The 22,581-nt window shown below is 38.9% G+C and overlaps 2 protein-coding genes across 4 annotated transcripts; one reads left to right on the plus strand and one right to left on the minus strand.

Annotated features, from left to right (window-relative positions):
• Positions 1–157: 157 nt before the first annotated feature.
• On the minus strand, positions 158–18,518 carry snx11 (sorting nexin 11). Of its 2 annotated transcripts, XM_008277778.1 has the most exons (8): positions 18,508–18,518; positions 10,620–10,801; positions 9,260–9,299; positions 8,838–8,924; positions 6,951–7,051; positions 4,708–4,803; positions 4,373–4,597; positions 158–3,442 (listed from the first exon to the last, which is right to left on the minus strand). In XM_008277778.1, the coding sequence occupies exons 3-8, from the start codon at positions 9,281–9,283 to the stop codon at positions 2,245–2,247; spliced, it is 1,731 nt and encodes a 576-aa protein (XP_008276000.1). In that variant the 5' UTR covers positions 9,284–9,299; positions 10,620–10,801; positions 18,508–18,518; the 3' UTR covers positions 158–2,244. The 2 variants fall into 2 exon arrangements, with proteins under 2 accessions (XP_008276000.1, XP_008275998.1); XM_008277776.1 differs by lacking the exon at positions 18,508–18,518 and having other exon boundaries at positions 10,620–10,873.
• Positions 14,164–22,306, plus strand: cbx1b (chromobox homolog 1b (HP1 beta homolog Drosophila)). 2 transcript variants are annotated; one of them, XM_008277774.1, is made up of 6 exons: positions 14,164–14,354; positions 16,431–16,512; positions 16,814–16,970; positions 17,126–17,279; positions 20,914–21,008; positions 21,601–22,306. In XM_008277774.1, exons 2-6 carry the CDS (start codon positions 16,458–16,460, stop codon positions 21,740–21,742), a joined length of 603 nt encoding a protein of 200 aa, XP_008275996.1. In that variant the 5' UTR covers positions 14,164–14,354; positions 16,431–16,457; the 3' UTR covers positions 21,743–22,306. The 2 variants fall into 2 exon arrangements, with proteins under 2 accessions (XP_008275996.1, XP_008275997.1); XM_008277775.1 differs by having other exon boundaries at positions 14,164–14,343.
• Positions 22,307–22,581: the final 275 nt, after the last annotated feature.

Below are 22,581 nucleotides of genomic sequence, written 5' to 3' on the forward strand. Positions count from 1 at the left end.
GACATTATAAAAAACAAAACAGTACCTACTTGTGTGTGTTTTTGTTCCAGTTCTAATTAGGTGTTTTTAATTATTAAACTCATTGTTCATTTTGTGTCACTAGGTGGCAGAATTGCTCCAAAATCTTAGCGTTCAACAAAAAGACAGTAACATGTCACACAGTAAGGAAGAAAAACTATTTATTTGAAATAAAATAAGGTTATACTTTGCATATTTACATGGATGCATCACTCAGGATGTCTGCATTACCCTTGTAGATCCATGTTCTAAAAAAAAAAAAAGAGGTCTCATTTGAAAGGGGGCTTTGCTTTTCAACATTCCTTTAAAAAAAGAAAACTTTTTAAAAGAAACAACAGAAATACCTGCAGTCATGTACAGTGTAGAAAGAAAACAAAACCCAGTACATTACAATCCACCCGCTGCAGTAGACGTGACACCATCGGCTCACCTGGAAGCTACGCCACGAAGAACAAAAATGTCATTTCTATGTTAAATACCACAATAAACTCTGGGTCCCTTTTGAATGCAGCGAAATTAATTAGAAGCACAAACAGCAGTAGTGTGAAAACAACGACTGCAGCCATCTTACACACACGTTGTACCAGTTGGAGTTAAGTAAGGCTCACAGATCTGGGAAAAAGTAAACTTCTTCAGAACAAATAATGCTCATCTTAATTAACTGGAGTTAGTTAGAAAAGAGGCAGCATTGTGTGATTCATCCCTTTTTTTTTTTGCTTCAGGGAGTTCAGATGAATAAAAGAAATCCAGTAAAACAACCGCACGTATTACAAGAGTGCACATCAAGATCACAACGCTAAAATGTCTATTGCACAGGGTTCCCCAAGTGAATTAATTGCTTCAAGCCACACCGCTATTGTTTCGTTTCCCTCTGATTTGTTAATAATAAGCACGCTGACAGTGCTGTGATGCAAAGAGGTCAGCTCTACACCCGCTTGGCTTCAATCCAGACATGTTCCGATACAGGTTTAATGTCCATCTATGATATTTCTCATTTCTAGTCGAAGCTATCCATCCTGCAGTGACCTCCACCTGCACTTCATTATGTGCTGCATCGCAAATGGGCACGAACAACTGTCTTTAGTAACAGGATTATTAAGCAGCAAATCTACATCAGCTGTTCTTTAAACTTATATTAACATTCACACGCAGTTTGGACTAAAACAATAGTGATACACGTAAGCGAAGATGTGAAAACGGGAATAGCTGTGTGCAGTCTCCAGTGGTTTTAAAGATAGGTTCATTTTTACAAGTCTGTCTTAAAACAAATGCACCCAAATGTACAGTCAAACAGTTTTTGGTTGCTTTAATAGTTCATTCTGTCTGTACTGGTCAATTAGAAATGCGTTCCTAAATTAAGTTTGTCCCAGCTCGAAAGATTAAGTGGAAAAATTTAGTTTAAGTCTTTTTAGTATTAAATCCTTACCAGAGAATATTCAATTTTAGGAAGCTGGAATCACAGAATTTAGATTTTTTTTTCTTAAAAATGACTTAAACCAGTTAATTAAATATGAGAATAGTATGAGGTTAATTTAGTAGCAGACAGCTTATCGATTAATTGTTGTAACTCTAATGATCAGTATGAACATCGAAGTACATGAAGGTCTGTGTGTTAAATATAGACTGGAAAAAAAAACAGTGAACTTATCCTTTAATTCAAGCGCATATTCCCGTCATAGTTTATCTCTCTAGTGTTTGGTTTTTGAAAAATCCTACAAAATAAACTGAGCCAAACATATTTGTTTTACTTCTAGAACTAGAATTTCAGCTAAAGGAACCTTCAATGAAGTCCTTCTGTGAACGTGAGCACCCTCTGCTGTTCACAAAAAGCAACTCAGAGCTGAGGAGTCGGCCAGAGGAGGGAAAACAGTGCTGATATTTATGTGTTATCATGTACCTGAGTGTAAATTAAAATAGTACTTTTAAAATTAGATTTATATTTAAAATGTTATTCCTACAACATGACTGACAGTGTGAGGTTTCAATTTAAATCCGGTGCTTTTAAAATGTAGTTTGCCTCTGACCTTGGTTGACACTAACAGACCGGTTCAAACACATTGTGTACATAATGTGGAGAGTTTTTACAACGCAACACAACCTCCAGTTTGTCTGTATGCATGTGACTGAATGTGTCTTTGGCAGAGGACAATTCTCACGACTCATTGTTGTTTCGGTGAGGGTGCAGCAGCCCTTCTGAGGGCGTTAGGTGGTGTTCAAGCTGTTTAACTAACACACCTCCACCTCCTGAGTCTCCTCTGAGGCGTCCAAAGACAGCGAGGACAGGGCTTCCTGCTCTGTGAATTTACTATCCGGTAATCCAGGCACACAGCTGGTTTCCAAGATGCTGATATCACTGTTTTCAGTCAACTCTCCATCAGTGACAGTCGAGTTACAGTCCAGAGATTTACTCAGGCCGCTGATGTTGGTCACGTACTGCAGCTGCTCTTCCTCCTGTGCAGGAATGTCCACGTTCTCCACAGGACATCCATTCATCTGGAGGTCTAAAATGTTCTTGCTGGAGGCCTCCACCGCCGACCAGCAAGACACATCCTCAGGAGACGTCTCCATGAAGCCATTTGCAGCCTGGATCGAGTATTCAGTGTCGTCGTGAACGCTTTCCTCATCGCTGACCTTAACAATGCTCTCATTGGAAGATGGCAGTGAGTGGCTGTCATCGTCGCTCTCGTCTTTGGTCCCGACCAAATCCAGCTTCTGCTTATCTTCATCGCCACCCCATCCCACCTCTGGTACTTCATTCACATTGTGGGCACCGTCATGGATTTCTGACTGAAGTGGCATCACCTCGCCTGATTCTTCACTTGTTTTGTTGTCTGGCACTATTTGTCCGTCGTTAACCTCAGAGATGACGTGATTTCCTAAAACCTGTGTCTCAGAGCAGACCAGAACTTCCTCCTCCTGGACGCTGCTTTCTACAACTCGCTCCTCGGAGTTATTGTCCTTAAAATCTAAAACCACTACAGAATTCACACATTTTTCAGGTTCACAATTGACTGTTTCTCTATTTTCTTGGGCGTCGGGACAAGCAACAGTCATGACACGCTCCTCCTCCTCCTCCTCCACCCCGCAGTCAAAGCCGGCCCCAATGGGCGAGTGCACCACCACCGGCGTCTGGATCTGGCAGCTCCTCTGGTGGATCTGTTCTCCAGAGCTGGGACTCTCCGTGTCCTCCCGACTCTCCCCGAGATAAAACGTTGCCTCTGATGGTGGACAGTGTTCGACGACGGCCTCTAGATGGTTGCTTTTCTGAGAGATCCTTATTGAGGAGTGCTCCTTGTGCAGAACTTCAGCTGAATCCTGATCACGGAGCTCCGTTAAACCGTCTAGGGGGTCGGCATCTCCACATGACAACAGCTGAGGGCTGAAGGTCTCATTAGTTTGTAGGGAAGGCTGATGAGGGGCTGGGCTGTGAAGAGAAAACATTTACTTTAACTCTGGTTTTTAAAAAAAAGCTGTCTCACTGATGTGTTGGTTATTACAAACTTCTGCTGTGCATCCAACCCTTGTTCAGTTTCTCTCAGTTTAAACACGATATAAATTCAATGAAGAGTGGGAGCAAGATGAGAGGATTAAGATGTTATAAATCTACATTTGAAACAATACAATCAGAAAAGTGCAAAGGCTGCACTTTGGGTTGGGTTTTGTCACGCAAAACATTTGACCCAGAGTTTGAACTGTCGTGTCAGTGGTTGAACAAATCCACATTGTCTTTTTGATGGCAGCTCATGTGATAATGCTCCATCACATGTTCTAACTCTATGACAGTGTTAGCACTGTTTCTAAAAAAACTCAAACCACATTATCTCTCAGAAAAACTGCAATTACATGTTTCCCCCAAATTGTTCAGCTGTAATTATAACAACCTTAAAGTCATGAAAGGGGAAATAAACGTGTAGGTTTTAGGTAAAAGCTTTACATTGTGGGGAAAAATGCTTCATGACTGTGTTGCTTGTTGAATGAGAAAACTGATAAGATCTGTGCATTAGATATGACGCTGTAGCATCTGGATAGCTCAGCATAGCTCAAAGACTGCAAACGGGGAGAAACAACTATCAGTAAAATCTACAACAAAACACCTCTGCAGCTGAATAATTCACGTCATATCTCGTCTATTTAAATCTTACAAAACAAAAGTGCAAAAAAATAGTTGTAGGTTTACCAAAGATTATGGGCGGTGCTGTTTATTGGTAGAGGAGGTGGACAGTTCGCAAACCAGCTGCTCACTGTAGCTTCATATTTGTTATCAATTTCTCGTCTAACCCCGAGGATGGGTGAAGCAAAGAATTACTTCTACATCATTAGCTCTACATCAGTAGTTTAGATCTCTCCCTCCTACCTTTCCATGGACTCATAGGAAACGGTCAAACTCGGCTCCTTGATGGAATCCTCCTCCTGCGCCTGAGCCAGCCCCCGATTGGACGAGGCGTAGGTGAGGATAGCATCCATCACAGTGTAGGGAGTGTGGCCCTGAACGCAGTCCTGGATGTGGCCGACCGGCAGCTGGGTCTGCAGGAAGAGGTGGAGCTGGCTGTCCGAGAGGCATACTGTCGTGTGCACCACCCTGCCACGACAAAGGCACGAAATACATTTTTTTAAAAAAAGGTAGCTTAGATGATAAAGTTTCAGCTCTACAGCAAATCTGATGTTTTGTTTGGAAGAGCAAGAACTGACTTGTCCAAGAAGACCTGAAGTCCTTTCCTCCTCCTCTCCAGGAAGTCCTCGTTGCTGAAGGAGAAGAGGGATTTTCCTGGAAGGTCTGGAACGGGTCTACAAGGATGAAAAACGAGCAAAAGGCTTTATGCTCTCTGTTTGTAGACTATTTGGTTAAATCTATACGATACAATTACTAGGATGCATTTTATGAAGTGATGAACACAACACTGACGTATAATCACCTTATAAAGCTGATAGTTATTTATTTACTCGTCCAGCAGACTTGGAGCAACATTACCATCTATTTAGTGTCATGTTTCTGGACACCTGATGGATCTGAACCCAGCATACAGTCTCACTTTAGCTTTGTTTTGGTAAATCCGTGCCTCTTTAGCTGCTAAATGCTTCACTGTGTTCTCCAGCTAGTCTCTAACTGTGTCTGTCTGGTGCTGAGCAGGTGGCGTACAGTTTAGTTTTTCAGATTAGAGTGATTTTAAACAATAAAGCTGCCGGCTATAAAACCAAAATGAGCAGAAAGATGTTAAAATACATCATTGAGCTAAGTGGAACTGCAGAGTTAGTGATAATAGTTTGTATAGAACTATTCCAAAAATGCAGCTGCGGTTCTGGCATCCCGCCACGCCGTTTTAAGAATTGATTGTAAAAATGTTACTAATCACTATTCACGGGCTGACCTCTTTATACATTTCCAGACAGCCTCAGAATCGTCTGGCAGGTCCTCACTTACTGTTCCCAGCCCCAGATCAATAACAAAGAGGGACAGGCCTTCTCAGTCAGCCTGACAGAGGACGTGAGGCTCGCAGATTCTGTACACACAATGTTTAATCTATTTAAAAACGGACTTTCATGGATGTGCTTTTATGTGATGTCGTCATTTAGCACTCGCTGCCGACTGATCCCCTTCTCTCATCCTTTACCTTCTTCTGTCTTTTAACATGTCTTAAGATTTGAATCTAAAAATACATGTGTACTTTTCTGTTTTGTTTACAAATGTGCATGTTGATGTATAACAGTCAAATAATAGACAAGTTATCATTGTTATGTCTGACATCCTCTTTTGTATTAAGGCTGCAAGATCTGGGGCAAAATGGTAATGGCAATTATTTTGATCACCACTGAGATCACAATTATTTATCAAGATGACTCATTGATTTTGGGGACAGAATATTTTTAGTGTGCTTTTGTAGTTAAATAAACGGAGCATGTTGTTCCTGCTAATGTACAAATCTTTGCATCACAATAGGCTTAAAATAAGGTTCTTCATCACCTCAAATCAATGCAGTTTCTTAAATTCTACCTAAATCATCTCACTTGATGAATATCTGTTTAAGACACACACTACAATTCCCTGATGTTCCCTAAACGCCTCACATGATGGAAGTTTAAACATGTAAGTTCACCACAGAGGAACCAGAAAGTATTACTGATTCTCTCTTTTTTAACATCTATAATAAATTAATGTACCATCTTTCACTCATTCCTGTATACTGGCAGTTGTATGTATATGGAGCCATAATGTTCTGTCAGTAATGTTTTAATAGATCCTTTCAGACTGGAAGTTTCTTTAAACTTTTTTTGCATGTTTTATGTGACAGTCAGTCACTTTCTTTCTTTGTTGATGACCACTTTCCAGAGAAGCATGTTCATAAAATAGTTGAAGAACCAGAAGCAAAGACTTGTGTGCACAGAGAAGCCTCTAGTCTCCACCACTGAGTTACTGTAGTGCATTAAAGAATGACTCTGAAAAGAGGGCAATAAAGCGTCCCAATCCAACCGAGTGATTTTACCTACATGGGCTGTTTTCTATGAGCAAGTTAAATGTCTATTGTCATTTAATTGTGGGGAGTAAAAATCTCAATTTCCTTATTTTGTCTATATTATATGACGCACTTTTTATATTTTAGTCTTGCTTCACTGGTTTATATATTGATTCTATTCATGTATCCTTGCTGTCCTGAAAGTGTTATATACATACATTTCATTGGTGTTATTTTTATGAATAATAATTTGATCCTTGCTTAATATAAAAGTATTCATCAGTTGTAGCATTAAAGCAGCAGACTGCTTCATGCTGGAGTGTTTTTTTCATCTCTACTCAGCTGAGAGGTGAAGTCTGGCCCTCAGACGTGCTGCTATGCAAAACTGCCTCTGGCCCACACTGTTGGTCTGGGATGAACCAGCACAGGAATTCTCACTACTATCGCCTCAGCAAAGAGCAAACACTGAAACGGTCGACTTACACCAAACCTGCATTCTTCTGCAGCTTCTTTCTGAGCCAGACGAACTCGCTGTAGCGCCGTCGCACACAGGAAGTCTTGGCTGTGAAGGCTTTACTGTTGGTCTGAGGAAGAAGGAAAAAAAAAAAAAGCATTACTTTCTTGAAACAAACAGAGCAACAGTCTGAGGCTTTGTAAAATCACATTAAAACCAAAGGCAGGTGATATTTTATGTGTTTTTCCTCAAAGTGATCAATAAATCTAATCAACTGATCTGACTAAAATGTACTGTCGGTATATCAAAGCCTGATTTATTTTATTTCTGGGAGCCACAAATGCTCACAAGTGCACCAAATGTAATTCATCATGCTGCAGAAAACTGTTCCAAACAAATGCATTATTTACTCCCAGCGTCTGGCTGCTTGGGAGAAACGTACAACGAAATAAACTGATGTGTTTTTCAGGATGTACATTTTTGTGCTTGAGGCTTAAAATCACAAACAGCAGGGAGGTTAGCAAAGTATAAAACAACAGCGTCCTCATCCTTTAATTTGACAGCTCAGTACAATGAACCAACTTCATTCATTCTGGGACCCCTGCTGCGACTGGAATGACTCGTGTTCCAGCTGTTCAAACCGTTGCTGAGCTTATGGCAGAGCTGAAGCTTTATCACATGTCAGATTCGTTCCGGTAACGTGTGACACAGTCCAGTAATGTTTGCATAACAAGCTCCCCTCTGAAAGGCCGTAATCAATTAAAGATGGAGATGTGCTGCAGAAGTCACGTCTTTAATGCAGATGAACAAATTCCATTAGAGGGGAAAAGTCCACAGAAGCACAATTTCTTTACTGTGCCTCCCTGCACATGCTTGATCAGACATATTATTAGAGCTGCAACTTCAATCTAGTAGTTGATCAATAAAAGTTATATTAGCAGTAAAGATTTCCTGCACATTCCAGCTTAAATATTAGCATCAGGTGTTTTTTTTTTTCATCATATGTGACAGTAGAATAGATTTTGATTGTTGACATCTGAAAATGTAACTTAGGGCAAAACAAATAATAATCTGCAAACTAATCAGTAATAAAAAACTACCGTTAGTTGCAGCTTTACATGTTGTTTGTTAAAATCTGCTTCAGTGTAGGTTGAAATGGCTAAAGGCAGGGCAGGGTTACACTATGTGTGCACAGGGAAACAATGAAAGCAGTGATAAATGCTTTGTTAGAGGGTGTTTATAGAGCTGAAATAACAACCAAACGGCCGATCAAACACCACTGGGGGTTTCACGTCTCACCTTTGCAATCAGCTGCAAGCAAACAAACCGATGTGAGATCATGTGGAGTCACATGGTTTTAGTCAATTTCATGAGTCACCACCCACTCAACACATCCGTCTGGGCATGGAGCCTCAGTGCTGACACAGCATTCCTCAACACCGGCCACCGCCTCGACAACAACGTCAGCTCCTGCCTGGACAATATGTAAGGAATCCATCTGCTCTGTGCTAGCTTGGCAAGTAGGAAGCGAAGCTGCAAGCTTTGTTTAAAACTGAAAACTGTAGGTCTGTACATTGGTGGGGGGAAAGGAGTGTCTCGTTGAGGAAGTTTATATGTAAAACACTTTTGCAGGCCGTTTAGAGTGCATTTCGGGATTTCAACAAGTCTATCATATGATTTTACTCATTTTCACATCTTTTTTTTTGAGAAATAATTCAGTGAATGTGGGAAAATGCCCATTTAGTCTCCCAGAGCCCAAGGTGTTGTCTTCAAATGTCTTTCCATTGTCCAAAACTTTAAAATATTCTCTATAAATGAGGAAAAACGATTATTAAACTGACTGCCTGTTGATTTTCTGCTCATAGATGACCTCCTCAGGACCACAAACTGGAAGTGACCGATGCGTTAATACTCACATGTAAGAATATCTTAAAATCTACGTATGAATTCCAGGAGCCTTCGTTCTGAACGCGGGGATCTTGGACCCGCACCGCAACAAACTCCTGGAGGACAGAAACAAAGACAGCATTTCACAAGACATAAAAGAACACCACATGTGATGGTTGCATGTCAGCTTTTTGCTGTATTGCGGCTGAACCGACAGATTGAGATCTAGATTACTGTGCAGGCACGACACATGCTTCTTCTGCAAAAAACAAAGTTCCTCAAATGCTTTTTAACACATCAATGGAGGGTATTGTTCATTGGCATACGAGTGGAAGTTTGCTTAAAGGGTTCATGATGAACCCTGCAGGTATTTTACTAAAGGAAACAAGAAGCAGAATCTTGTGGTTGAATATTGTGATTTAATGTTTAATGAGAGTGGGACGTTACTCACATCTTCTTCTTGGTTCCTGATCATCCTATCGAGTGCTGCACTGCAAAGGGAAGAGGAATCAGAAAGTTAACGTTTCAGTGAACCGGCTCAGGAGGTGTCGCATGTTGGGTACGTTTTCTATAGTGTTGTCATGAGCTGATGAATCATCCTCAAAAAGAGAAACTGGTCAGCTCGAATGAACTTAGTCACTTTTGCTGCTATTTCTGTTCGCCATTGGGACATGTTTTCTCTAAATAGTCACCACCCATCACCTCCTCTGGACTTACAGTGTGGTGTTCAGCTTGTTTACCGCTTAAAAATTCTCCATAAGCAGATTATCACCACTTACAGTAGATTTAGATTCCTTTAAACGAATGTTTGTCTAACTTATGCATCATAAGCCTGGACTGGAACATCAGTAAAAACTGGGGGCAATTTGTGCTAAAACTAACTAAGAATTACTTCAGTTATTGCGTGACTTCTCCATTTTTTCTTAATTACAACATGTCAGTCTACAAAGTACTTTTCGTCTGAGCACCATCATCAAAAAAAAAAGATATTTAATTTTATTTATTGTTATTAAATAGAGAAAACACCAGCATCCTCACACCTAAGAAACTGGAACCAAATAACGATGAACTTTTGAATACTCTGCAATAGTTTAAATAAAAATAAATACAAAATGAAGACCATGTGACAAACAGAAACTACTTTTTACTACTACTAGAAGCTGCCACAGGCATTTCCCATTGACGCGATGGTTTCTGTGGTTGATGTTAAAAATGTATTTCCCTCATCGAGTAGACAAATAACAAAAAGGATTTTTTTAAAAAAAAAGTCCCCATAGTGAGGTGTGGATACTGAAATACTAAATAAAGAAATGTCTGTTAATGAATTTTAAAGGGAAACCGAGAAAAAAAGACTCTCAGTGTGCAGATGTTCACTTTATAGTGCTAAGAAATAAAGAAATTAACACTTAGAAGTAACTTTTACCCCTTCTTTCCACTCATATTTACTGTTGCTAGTACCTTTAACACCATTTCTCCACCAAATCAAGTTAAATAAAGTAGCTCTGGTGGTTGTTGTCCTGCTTTAGTGGCCATGTCCTCTTAAACAGATCACCAACAATCACAAACAACTATAATTTAACTACCACCCTGTGACCGGTGTAAATGAGCGACTGTTCTGTTGTTGTACAGAGAAAAAAAATGACAGAAATTCTAATTAAATAAAGAAGCTACAACTCTTAAATGATGAGATGTCGCTAATGGCTAACTACTTTGTCCACGTTGTTTTATTTGTCTGGCCTGAATCATTACACTTCTCAACAAGCTGGCTAAAGGGAGCAGCTAAAGGCTAACTCCGGCCGACCGTCACTTACTTTCATGAGGTCTGTGTCGGCTGCTGCGGCGGTATCCAGCCGGCTGCTGTCGCTTGTTTTCCTGCCCGTCGATATTTCTAAATTTCTGGGGAACGAAATCCTCAAACACAGAGGCTTGTTTTCACGGACAGCTCCTATCTCCATTTCGCAAGTCACAAGCGGCACCGCCGCAGCGTCATATCCTGACGTCGCTGCGTAACGGAGCGACGTAGCGAAAGGGGGAGGGGCGTAAGGTACGGGTGTCAGATTACAACAAAAAAAAGGTGTGGGTTTGTTTTGGTTATTTAATTCATAATTAAGTAGGGAATTTAAGATAAGATAAGATAATCCTTTATTGCTCCCCACGCCAGAGGAAGTTCCCATTGTTACAGCAGAAACGTCTGTCACAGCAGCACTAAACCTATGCACAATAATAATAACATTAATAATATGTACAATATATACAAGGATTAAAAAAAAGAAGAAAATGAGTAAATACAGTATTAAGCATAAATACAGTATTAGTAAAAGTGCAAGATGCAAGCAGTGCAAAAAAAATGCTGTGCAGATTTTACCATGGTTTGACATGATGCTGATGCTATGATGTCAGTGATGCTGATGTTGTACAGATTTACAGCAGATGTTATGAATGATCTGCGATAGCACTCCTTCTTGCAGGGATACTATACGTAAACACTTAAAAGAGGAACAATTGTGCCCAAAATTATTACTACTATTATTATTATTATTGATAATAATGATAATAATAGTAGTAGTAATAATAATAATAATAATAATAATAATACAGAGTTTTTCAAGAAACTCAAAGATGCTTTACAAAGTAGATAAGAAAACTGAAAAAAATAAAAAATAAAAATAAAGAAATCTGGTTTAGGACTGAAAGATAAAATAACTGAAATACAAAGAAAGAAATAATACAATAATTAATAAGTACATCATTAATAATAATAAATACTGAAGGCAGCAGAGAGTGTTGATATTTTTAAAAGCAAACTCAACCCCTACCTGGTTGGACTGGCTTTTATTTTTTTTTAAATCTATGTATTATTACTTATTTCAAAACTGATTTTATTTATTCATTGCTCTTTTTGTTTATATATTTGAGTCCATTTTATCTATCTTTTACTACTTCACTTATTATTATTGCCTTTTTTTGTTTTTCTGAATTTGAACTTATGTAGCCTCTGGTGTTTCTCATTGTATTTATTTATGACAGTGTTTCTGCAGTTCCTCTGTCAATGTTTTTATTGAGTTGTTCATTTAAAACATAATATTTGTGGAGAATGGTTGTTGTTTTAAGTTTTATTGCCTTGTTTATTCCCTTTGTTTTGGAAAGCGCTTTGTGTTAGATTTCATTTATATAAAAAGTGCTATACAAATAAAGTCTGACGGATTGATTGATTGAAATGTGCAAAATAACAATGACTTGACATTTGCTCCACTAAATAAAAAGCAGAGGCTTTATTGTAATAATTAAGTCCAGAGGCTTATAGATGAAGTAAAATCAATAAATTCATGATGGATTTGAAAATGTACCACGGTCGCATTCAAAGAAGTTAGTTTGCCAAACCAAAAACACAAAAGAATACCTGTATACATTTATGTGTGTTGACCTCAGCAGGGATAAAATTTAAAGAGAAAAGTTGATCTACAGGAGAACAAATATCCATGAGCCTTACTGCATTGTATTCCAATATATTGGGAACTGTCACCTAGTGCTGGGAATTTTGTGTCTTCTGTTAAATAAATAAAGATGTTTCTACCATTAATGGGACCATAAAAGGTACAAATTGATGCATTAAAAAAATCTCCAAATGCAAAGAATAAGGTGTTTAATGCTCAAAAATTCCAGGGCAAGAACATCCTGACCACTGCTGCTTAATGGTAAAAAAAACAAAAAACAAATGAAAGAAAGAATCTTTTTCAACTACAGGAGGACATACGATTATTGTACCACAGTTACAGTGCCTTGTACCATGACATTGTTGAAAGTCAAAGAGCTGAATCAGTACCCAAGCATCCTGCGTTATATAATATCTGATATTCAATGATGTTGTAATATTATCCCAGAAATGTTTAGGTTTGCCACACTGACTGCCAAGTTTTCCAGCTGAGACGTTCATGTTGCATCTCACCTGAGAGGTGCAAAGTATTTGCTGTCTATGAGAAATAGTTTTTTTACACACTCTTCTTAGCACAAGGTCCATTTATACATTACCAGATGGAGTTTGTTCCGCTGATAAAGGTGCCTGTAGATGTGCTGTGCTCCCATATGCATAATCTAAATAAATATATTTTAGGACTATTATGTAAAAATTTGGGCCATGATGGTCAAGCCATGCCAGTAAAAATATCTGATTAACACAACTTTCTACATCACCAAAACTGATTATTCAAGTTGTTGTATGAACCAAAATGCATGACTGTTGTTGTGACAAAAATGCATGTGTTTCAATGATTCCATCATACAAAAATTAGAGCTATATGAGTCGTTGTAAACTCAAAACTGCCATGACATACCTTTTTTCACAACTGTATAGCCACCCTGGACTTTATACTGTGTATTAACTGCATGTATCGCATCCATCTCATATCCTATCCATTGTTCACACTGTTCATTGTATGTGTATCTCAGAGCATTAATACTATTCACACTGTTCATACTGTGTATACGTTTCATGCTGTACTTCATATGTCTCATAGCATTGATACTGTTTACACTGTTCATACTGCATCTAAACTCCATATATGCTTCATCTCATATCCTAGTAATTGGTCGTACTGTGATGCTGTTCATCTGGTATATATACTGCATATATCTCACCCTCTGTGTAAGGTCTTTTCCCGCACTATGTGAACTGCTATAAGATGACATATGTTGAGAATGGGTGCTATATAAATAAAACTGAATTGAATTAATACTGTTCACACTGTTTGTATTATCTATACTGTCATTACTGCTTATACGGTTTACTATCCACTCTATTATGTATACTATATGCTATTAATGCTGTTATTACCACTATTATTCCCTACCTGTAGATTTTGATGATCGATTTTATATTGTATTCACATCTGTCTGTCCATACTGATCATTATTTTAATACTGTAACATATTGTATATAATATGCTGTATATAATGCACGGTACTCTATTATATTTTACAAGGACATAACAACAACAACTATTATTATTATTATTATTATTATTATTATTATTATTATTATTATTATTATTGTTGTTGTTGTTGTTAGATAATCCTGGACTGTTGGGGCCCTGAAGCTGGGGCCCCGGGGTAGCTGCCCTCTCTGCTCTGCTGTTGTGCCCATTGGGATTCATAAAGTGCCTTTATCGCCTGTATTTCTCATGCAGTGAAGGCCGGTCCATCGAGCCGGTACCCGGTTTGCGCGCGCGCTGCGTTCACAGATCTACAAAACATGCGCACACAGCTGCACCTGCTCCTGGGCACCTGCTGAGCCAATCCACACGGTTCTCAGTCGGTGAAACTGCGCCTGCGCCGCTGCCTCCAACGGCCGTTTTCTCTTCTTCTCTTGTAGCAGACGAAGGGGCGGAAACGACACATTTCGCTGTAGTCAAGCTAGCGGCTCTGCGTTTTGACAACAAATCAACACAAACAGCCACGTTATCACTGTAGACTTGCGACACAGAGGCAGCCGAGTTATTATTTCGGTTCGGGTGGAAGTTTTAAATAAACATTTAAACTGTAAGTCATCGGTAAGTTGAATTTTTTTTCCCTCCTCATTCCAAACGTGTTGTTTCGGTAACGTTTGATTGTGCACGGTAGCTAGCCGTTATTGCATATTTTCATTGATGAAACCAGCTCCGCGCTGAACGTCTGGGTAGGAGACACAATACGCGTGACCATAAATCTTAATAGTCGACAGACATCCCTCTTGTGTGTTGCTTTAGTTGATACCGCGAAAGCAATATGGTGGAGACAGCAGCTAGCTGCAAACTGTGGTCCTCTCCAGGCTTTGTCGTGCGGTGTTTTCTTCTTTTCGCTCGCTAACGTTAGCAACAGCCATCTCTGTGTGGAGCACGAAGGCGGTATTTTTGCACCAGCACGATGCTAATTTAAAGAAAAGCCTGGTTTATTGTACAATGAGCTCTGCGTTTGCACATGCTGCTGGTGTTTGCCGCCGCCAGGTGTTGCAAACCTCCTGTTGTTGATGCTGCCAGCAGCAGACGCGGCCATAAATGTGTCTCTGCGCTGCCTTTGGTTTATTATTAACCAGCAGAATGATGAACATTAGGGGTCGACCGATTTGTTGTTGTTTTTTTCAGGACAGATACAGCTGCGGTGATTAAACGATTAGTTGTCAACTATGAAATGAATCATCAGCTGTTATAATCATGGATGATTTCGGTAATTCATTAAAAGAGAAAAAAGTGAAAATCTTCTGATTCTAGCGTCTTCAATGTGACTGCATCTTATTTCTTCCCCGTCTGTGGCAGCATACAAAATATCTTTGGGTTGTGACAAAACAAGATATTCTCATCTGAGGCTTTAGAAAACACTGATTGACATCTGTCATAAATTTATGCCATCTAATAGACCAGACACCAAAATGATTATTCAAGGAATTAACTGACAGATTTGCCAAAAATGGTAATAACCATTAGTTAAAGCACTAGTTACCACTGTGGGTATTGACAAAAGCAATCCCTGTCTCAGTTACACTGATGTGATGCCAGTTTTCTAACAATTTGCAGACCAAACAGCTCATCATCGACAGATAACCTGACAATAAAAATAATAATAAATTGCAGCCCAGACATTTGGAACTGACATTTGCAGGGGGAAAAATCAAGATTTTGGTGTAAACATTTAGAGTAACATAAACTTTGTCACGAAATTAATTGAAAAGCTTTATTTTTGATAATGTTTTACATACATCTAATAAAAAGAAAACTTTATGAACATCTGTCCTGTAGTATTGATAGATTATTACTTGTGATGTGTCACTGATGAGATAGTACAGATAAAAGTGGCTGCATTAAAGCCAAAGTTGCACATTTTTAAATGTATTTATGTTATTGTGAACCAGTAAAAAATACAGATAATCAAAAAATAAAGATATCGTTGAATATTGGCTTTGATAATCGGCAAGGCCAATAATCGGTCAACCCCTAATAAATACATGCAGTTATCTTATTAAAGGTGATCAATAATTCATTTGCTTAACAACTATTTTTTACCCTCCACCATATACTTGGAAACACCTCCCCCCTCTGAGATAATAGTGAGTTTATACCATGTTATAAGGTTAATGGTACATGGGTTACATTAGGCAATGCTGATTAGACAGTGTTTTTAAAGCAGAAATCCACAACTGAGAAGTACCGCTGCAACAAATAAACCAGTAGTTGTCAACTGTTGGATTATTTATCAAGTATTTTGACAATTGATTAATGGGTCTGGGCTTTTTTTTTTTTTTTTTAAGAAAAATGATCTGTTTTCAGCTTGTTAAATGTGAATATTTTATGTTTTCTTTCCTTCTCTATGACAATAAACTGAATGTTTGCAGTTTTAGATTTTGGGAAAAGCGATTGACATTTTTCAGCATTTTCGGACGTTTTACAGACCAAACAACTAGATTATTTGAGTAAATAATCGCAAGGAAAACAGTTGCAGCCTTACGAAGTTAACCAAATAATGATTGTTAATAATCTGTATTGCCTCACATTGCCACCCATGTATCTGTTCACTGAAGCCCATTCTCCAATGCTGTTTTCTCCTCTCTACCACATTGACTCCCGCTTGCTACCAACAATCTTGATGTTGACCAGGAACCTGCTGGTCCCCAGGTCTACCTGATGAGTATGAGCCTGACTACAGAACCCTCTAACGATGGTCCCACTGTTACAGAAGGTTTTATACATCATTACTTTTCTAACATAAATTTCTCTGTATCACTTGTCGTTGTGCGGTAAGGTGTGTGCCGAGAGTCAACCAATGAATACTGTATGTGGAAAAAGTGGAACTATACATGTTTGTGATCCATTTGTACTCGACCGACGCCAGACAAATGTCAATGTCTCAAACTCTGCCACTGAGTCTTAACACCTGCAGGCAGAGAGAGTTTTCAGTTTCGAGGCTCTGAAGGCGTTGAAAAGTTGTGCGTCTTCAGGAGCAATAACTGTGTTCTCATACCATGTTTATGACCCGACAGAGAACAAAATGACCACAGTTGAGAAGAAGGACAAGAAGCCAGATGATGTGCCAGAGGAGGAGGAGGAAGAGGAAGAATACGTGGTGGAAAAGGTCCTGAATCGGCGGGTGGTGAAAGGCAGAGTAGAGTACCTTCTCAAGTGGAAAGGCTTCTCTGAGTGAGTGCTTTTGGAGAGTTATTAGAAACCTATAAACACCTCCTTTACATATCCAATTTCTAAATCAGGTAACCAAGAGAAAAATGAGATACTGACAGGATTAACACGTTACTAACTTCTTAATTAAATTGTGTATTTTGCGCCTGAATCTACAGCGAAGACAACACGTGGGAGCCAGAAGACAACTTGGATTGTCCAGATTTGATTGCAGAATTTCTGCAGTCCCAGAAAACGGCGCACGATGGAAAGAGGAAGGCAGCTGGAGAAGCAGAAGGAGATGAAAGTAAATCAAAGAAGAAAAAAGATGATGTAAGTCGCAATTCTTGAAATAAGTGTTGTTTACTGCTGCCTAAAAACATTCATGTAGTAATAATGTACTGGTTTTAAATGGCCGTGTTGATGTTAAATGTTGAAGAGTCAGTCCCATAGTTTGTTATATAGTCACAGTGAATCAAGTGGAAAAAAAATACTCACAAGATGACGTCATACTATGAGAGCTTAAACCTGTTTTGGCGTAGCATTAATTGTGACAGTTTTTATGCTACATGATTAACTCTCTGAACCCCTCATTTAAAAAAAACAACAAATCCCCTAAATTACACCGTTTATCAGGTTTAGACAGAAACTATAAAAACAGAAACTGATTTTCAACTTTCCATTGGTCCATGAACGTATCATGTGTGACGTTTGGTTCTGTCAGGAAAAACAACAGGGAATATGTTTGAAATTATGACTTTTTAAATTTAAAATCAGCTCATTGTACCTCATTTAGCATTCAAGGGACTTTATATTGTTCTGAAAAATGAGCCCACGACGAAGAGAAATGAGACAGGAGCGGAAAACGGCAGAAAACTGTTTGGGGTTCAGAGGGTTAAGTTTTAAGGTACAACGTGCAGCCTCAGTGTAGACTTGCACTTGAATGCACCACAAAAGACAACCGCTGACCAGCAACATGTACTTATGTTTCACATCTACGAAGGACACAACTAGTCAGTGCCATTTGTTGTTTTGACACCACTGTGAAGTAATATTTGTAGTTTGTCACATCTAATTATATGTCTAGCAAAAAGTTGAAACAAATGTGTTATGCTTGTGGAAGAACAAATGAAAAGTTAGACACAAAATACATCTCATTTGATCTACAAAGAGGTTTTTCAGCTTTTCATGAGGCGAAAGCAAAACAAACCAGCCGAGCTGAGTTGGTTAGTTAAAGAGTTGCAGGCATCAGGTGTTTATTGTAGTTCAGACAAACCTCAGACCTCATTAATGGAAGCAGCTATTTAGCTTATTATCGTGTAGAACCACTTGTGTAATGTGCCCACATCACAGGCTCTGATCACGGCTCCTTGTTGTGGTGCAGGATGCTTGTTTCCAAACCATATGGAAATTCAGAGATGCCTCACTTCAGCATCAATCAGTTATATCCTCCCTCCTCCACATGCAGGAGACCTTCTGGATGCTTTGTATTATGCTCACACGTCTCCTCTCTTTCCTCACTCATGTCACTTCCTCACATCCTGTTGATGTGAGCAAGGACGGAAGAGCGCAAACTTCCAAGCAGAAATCTTCTGTTTCACAGCGTCAGTCTGAAGCGACATCAGTTACTTATGATGTGCTGCACAGCTGTATCACCTGTCAAATCAAACCGACACCCACAAATGGTGCAGCATTTAAAGGCTTCTGCATAGGATGCAGCTCTGTTTCCTCGCTCTAAGCTCCTCTCGAAGCCTCCTCTCCCTGCTCCTCTTCCTCCTTACTCTGCATTTGAAGATCCTCCATGAGAGCAGATTTCCTTGTCATGAGAGGGAGGAGAGAGGATGCGAATAAGCACAAGTTAGCGTAATAAAAAGCATCCGCAGTGTGGTCGCACGCCCACTATAAAGACTAAACCACACAGACTTGTTTCTCTGAAGTCTCTGAGTGCTGTCCGAGTCAACAAGGAGGTTCATGTGAACGGTGCAAATCAATAAAAACCATAAACTAACAATACAATGCCATATCTAATACAAAGTTTTTTTTAAATCATGCAATCACAGATTAGACAATATTTGATTGTAACATATTATTCATTTAGATAGACCAAAAAAAAGACGAGTCAATTAATTGATTACTTATCTAATGACTAATGTATTTTGTACTCTGCTAAACATTTGCTGGTTTGAGTTATCAAGATGTAAGTTTTGATGCTTCTATGTATCGAATGAAATAGAAAACAAGTCATTTATCTGTGAGCAGTGGAAAATTCCCAGCTTTTTTCAACATTTCTGATGTTTTAGTGACAAAACAATTCATCCAATAATCATCAGATTAGTCAATAATGAGGAATTGTTGTGTAGAATATATATATATGTTAAAGAAAAAACATTATACTAAGATGCATTAAATAATATGAAAACACTACGCTGAGTTGGATGCTTTATTGTGGGTTCAGATTACATGATATTGGCATGAAAATAGGCCAACACAACAATATAGTATTTTATCCACAGGTGGAAAAAGTATTCAGATCCTTTACTTATGTAGAAGTACCACTCTAGCAATGTAATGTCCTGCAGGAAAAATCCTACTTAGGTAAAGGCACATAGCAGCAACATGTAGAAGTAAAATGTTTCAGTAAAAGTCTCCATTTGGTCCCTCTGACTCATATGTCACTATATCTGTCATCATTAGATTATTAACAGTGAAGCATCAGCGTGTCTGCAGCATGTTACTGTTGCAGCTGAACTGCTTTGTTTCCAGTTTTATATACAAAGACAGAAAATAAATCTGAGGGCTCCAAACATGATTAATGGGAGACAAAAGAAGAATGTTCTGATCCACAAATCTGTTTTCAGTTTTCCTCTAAACCTTTGATTTTTTTGCTGCCATATTGGATCATTTTAAGGAAATGAAGCCAGAAGTTTAGTGGGAAAAAAATCACTATTTGATGGAGATGTAAACAACACAAAGACATCTAAAGCTCGACTGCACCCCGGGACGGTTTAAAATATAATGTTTAATATGTGTTCTATTTTAAAAGCTTGTTGTATTAAACATTGTGTGAAGTCTTCATCTTAAAAGTAGCTGAAGCTTTCAGATAGATTTGGATAAAATAGTGGAGTAGAAGGAACAATAATTTACTCTAAAATGTAGTAAAGTTGATGTACAAATAGATGAGCTAGAGTCAAGAAGTACCTCAAAATTGTACTTAAGTAGGCAGAGTAAACTTAATTACCTCGCACCACTGGTTTTACAGCCAATGCTGCATGTAGGACACGTCACAACATCCCGACCAAAAGGATATAGGATCCCACTGACAGACAAGACAGACTGCATCATACTTTACATACCGCTGTTTGTAGTAGTTTGTCCCTGGAATTCTGTCCTGATGGCATTACACGGGTTGTAAAAGATGTCACGCTATAATCGGCTGATGACAGACGTTTAAATCTGCCCTGCGTCAAGGCAAGAATTTGTGACTCTATTATCACCTATTTTCAATTTACAGCATTAAATCTGCAGGTTGACCTTTGGTTTCAGGCTCGAGACGCGCAGACTGTTTACCTGCGTTGTTTTTGGAACTGAATGCAGCTACACGCGCAGATATTAAAACCCCTTTATGGCCATTTTTTATTTAACCCCTAAAAAGTGTTTAGGAAGAGTTCCACCCTTCACGTTTACAGAATTGGTTTCTGAGACTTTCATCACAGCAGCATTAATGTGTAAATGCTCTACTGTGTAGTTTATGTCTTCTAATGTATAAAAAAACTGTAAACAAGGTAAAAACCTAATTTTCACTGAAACAGGTCTTTAAAAGTTGAAATACTTGCTTTGCATTCATGTTGACTGACTTCAGAATGTCCCAAATATTCTCTGTTTTTACAGCGTTTGGTTTATAGGAGCCTTTAAGTCGGCCCGTTTGTATGTTTTTGTGCCTAATTGAATCTTGTTGTTTGATCCTCAGACAGAGAAGCTAAGGGGCTTTGCTCGAGGTCTGGATCCAGAAAGGATTATTGGTGCCACAGATTCCACAGGAGAGCTCATGTTCCTCATGAAATGGTTTGTATAGCAGCGCTGCATAGCACAGTAATGGCCAATTTATGCCTTCCGCGGTCCTATAAACAGACAGCAGATGCATACACAGCTCTGTTACTGCTACAGTAGGTACATAGGATGGAAACACACAGGGATGTAAGATCTGGTTACAGATTACAGTGTAAATATTCCAATGTAAACATAGCACAGGATTTCTGGAGAAATTAGGACTTTGTGCTGTGTTGAACTGTGTCGATGGAAAGTCTGGCAACAACTACCTCAATTTCAGCTCTTTTAATGATGAATTATAAAAGTGTAGATGATGGAGAACCACCTCCTACCGTCTCATACCAAATATTTGTTTTCCTGGCACATGCTCAGTCGGTGCGCTTGTAGAGTGGACGGTCTTTTGGCCTGACCATTGCACACGTGGGTGGATGACTAAATTTACATCACGCATACCCTCGCAGATACGGAAAGCATGAATTGGCCTTAAATTCTGGGCAGCAGGGTCTAAAAAAATGGCCTCATTTGTTTGGGAATTAAAATGTGCCAATAAAAATTGCCAAGTTAGCTGACTTTGTTTTGTGCTTTTTTTTATTGTCTGTCTGTGCAGGAAAAATTCTGATGAAGCCGACCTGGTGCCGGCCAAAGAGGCCAACGTGAAGTGTCCGCAGGTGGTCATCTCTTTCTACGAAGAGAGACTCACCTGGCACTCGTATCCGTCAGAGGATGAGAAAAAGGACGACAAAAACTAACAGCGGGCGAAGGGGCAGGGGAAAGGAAACTGTAGTTTTGAATTTCATTGTACTTTCAGTGGGGGTTTTGGCAGAGGGAGGGCGGGAAGGGGGGCCGAGACAAGCAAGACACCATTGGTCTCATTTGTCTTTTAGTGTAGTATCACTCATTTGATTCTACTTTTATCTGGATATAATCTAAATGTATATATGCTTCAGGTTTGCTCAACTGAAATGTAAAATGGCACAGTGTTAATTTTCAGTATCCACTCCGCTTTCAGTATCATTTTCACAGCTCGATGAGTGCTCGACCATCTTGCTATGACATTGTATCAGTGAGGTGAAGTTTTGATTTCTTTAGTGTGCCATTTTTAAGAAGAAGAAGAAAAAAAAGAAAAGAAAAAAAAACTACGTTCTTTGGTGCTTTCGATGGCAAAACTGTTCATCTTAGCCGTTTCCTTCAGACTTGTTTGGTGTACGGATACAAACCCGTTTCTGTGGTTAATTTGTCCACTAGTACTCTTTCTAGTGTTTTTCATCATTTCTTGCTTGTCGGTTTTGGAGAATAAACCACTTTTTGTTACAGCGCCGTGTCATGTCACGTTAATTTTTACAGGATTTATTTCCTATTATGGCCACAGCAGTTGAATTTTTTTGATTTAGCAATTAATCTCACAATGAATTTCTCACTCGGTAGAACACTTAGGCGACTGTTTCTAGTGTTTCACAGACTGGAGTCGATCGAATGTTATAATAAATAATTGAAAGGTGGAGTTTGTGATTTTAATCTGATACAGGATGGTAAATAAGACGCGTGCTAACGAGTTAAACATCAACCATCATTGTCTAGAATCGTAGAC

Source organism: Stegastes partitus, unplaced genomic scaffold, assembly GCF_000690725.1.
Source record: "Stegastes partitus isolate 25-593 unplaced genomic scaffold, Stegastes_partitus-1.0.2 Scaffold107, whole genome shotgun sequence".
Taxonomy (NCBI): Eukaryota; Metazoa; Chordata; class Actinopteri; family Pomacentridae; genus Stegastes; species Stegastes partitus.

Excerpts from the sequence above, each read along its gene's own strand:
- cbx1b (XM_008277774.1), top strand. The coding sequence starts at position 16,458 with ATGAGTATGAGCCTGACTACAGAACCCTCTAACGATGGTCCCACTGTT. Across the intron at positions 17,280-20,913 it reads CAAAGAAGAAAAAAGATGAT|ACAGAGAAGCTAAGGGGCTT; the intron begins GTAAGTCGCAAT and ends TTTGATCCTCAG. Across the intron at positions 21,009-21,600 it reads CTCATGTTCCTCATGAAATG|GAAAAATTCTGATGAAGCCG; the intron begins GTTTGTATAGCA and ends CTGTCTGTGCAG.
- snx11 (XM_008277778.1), bottom strand. The coding sequence starts at position 9,283 with ATGATCAGGAACCAAGAAGAAGAT. Across the intron at positions 4,804-6,950 it reads CAGAAGAATGCAGGTTTGGT|ACCCGTTCCAGACCTTCCAG; the intron begins GTAAGTCGACCG and ends TCATCCTTGTAG. Across the intron at positions 3,443-4,372 it reads TCCTATGAGTCCATGGAAAG|CCCAGCCCCTCATCAGCCTT; the intron begins GTAGGAGGGAGA and ends TTCTCTTCACAG.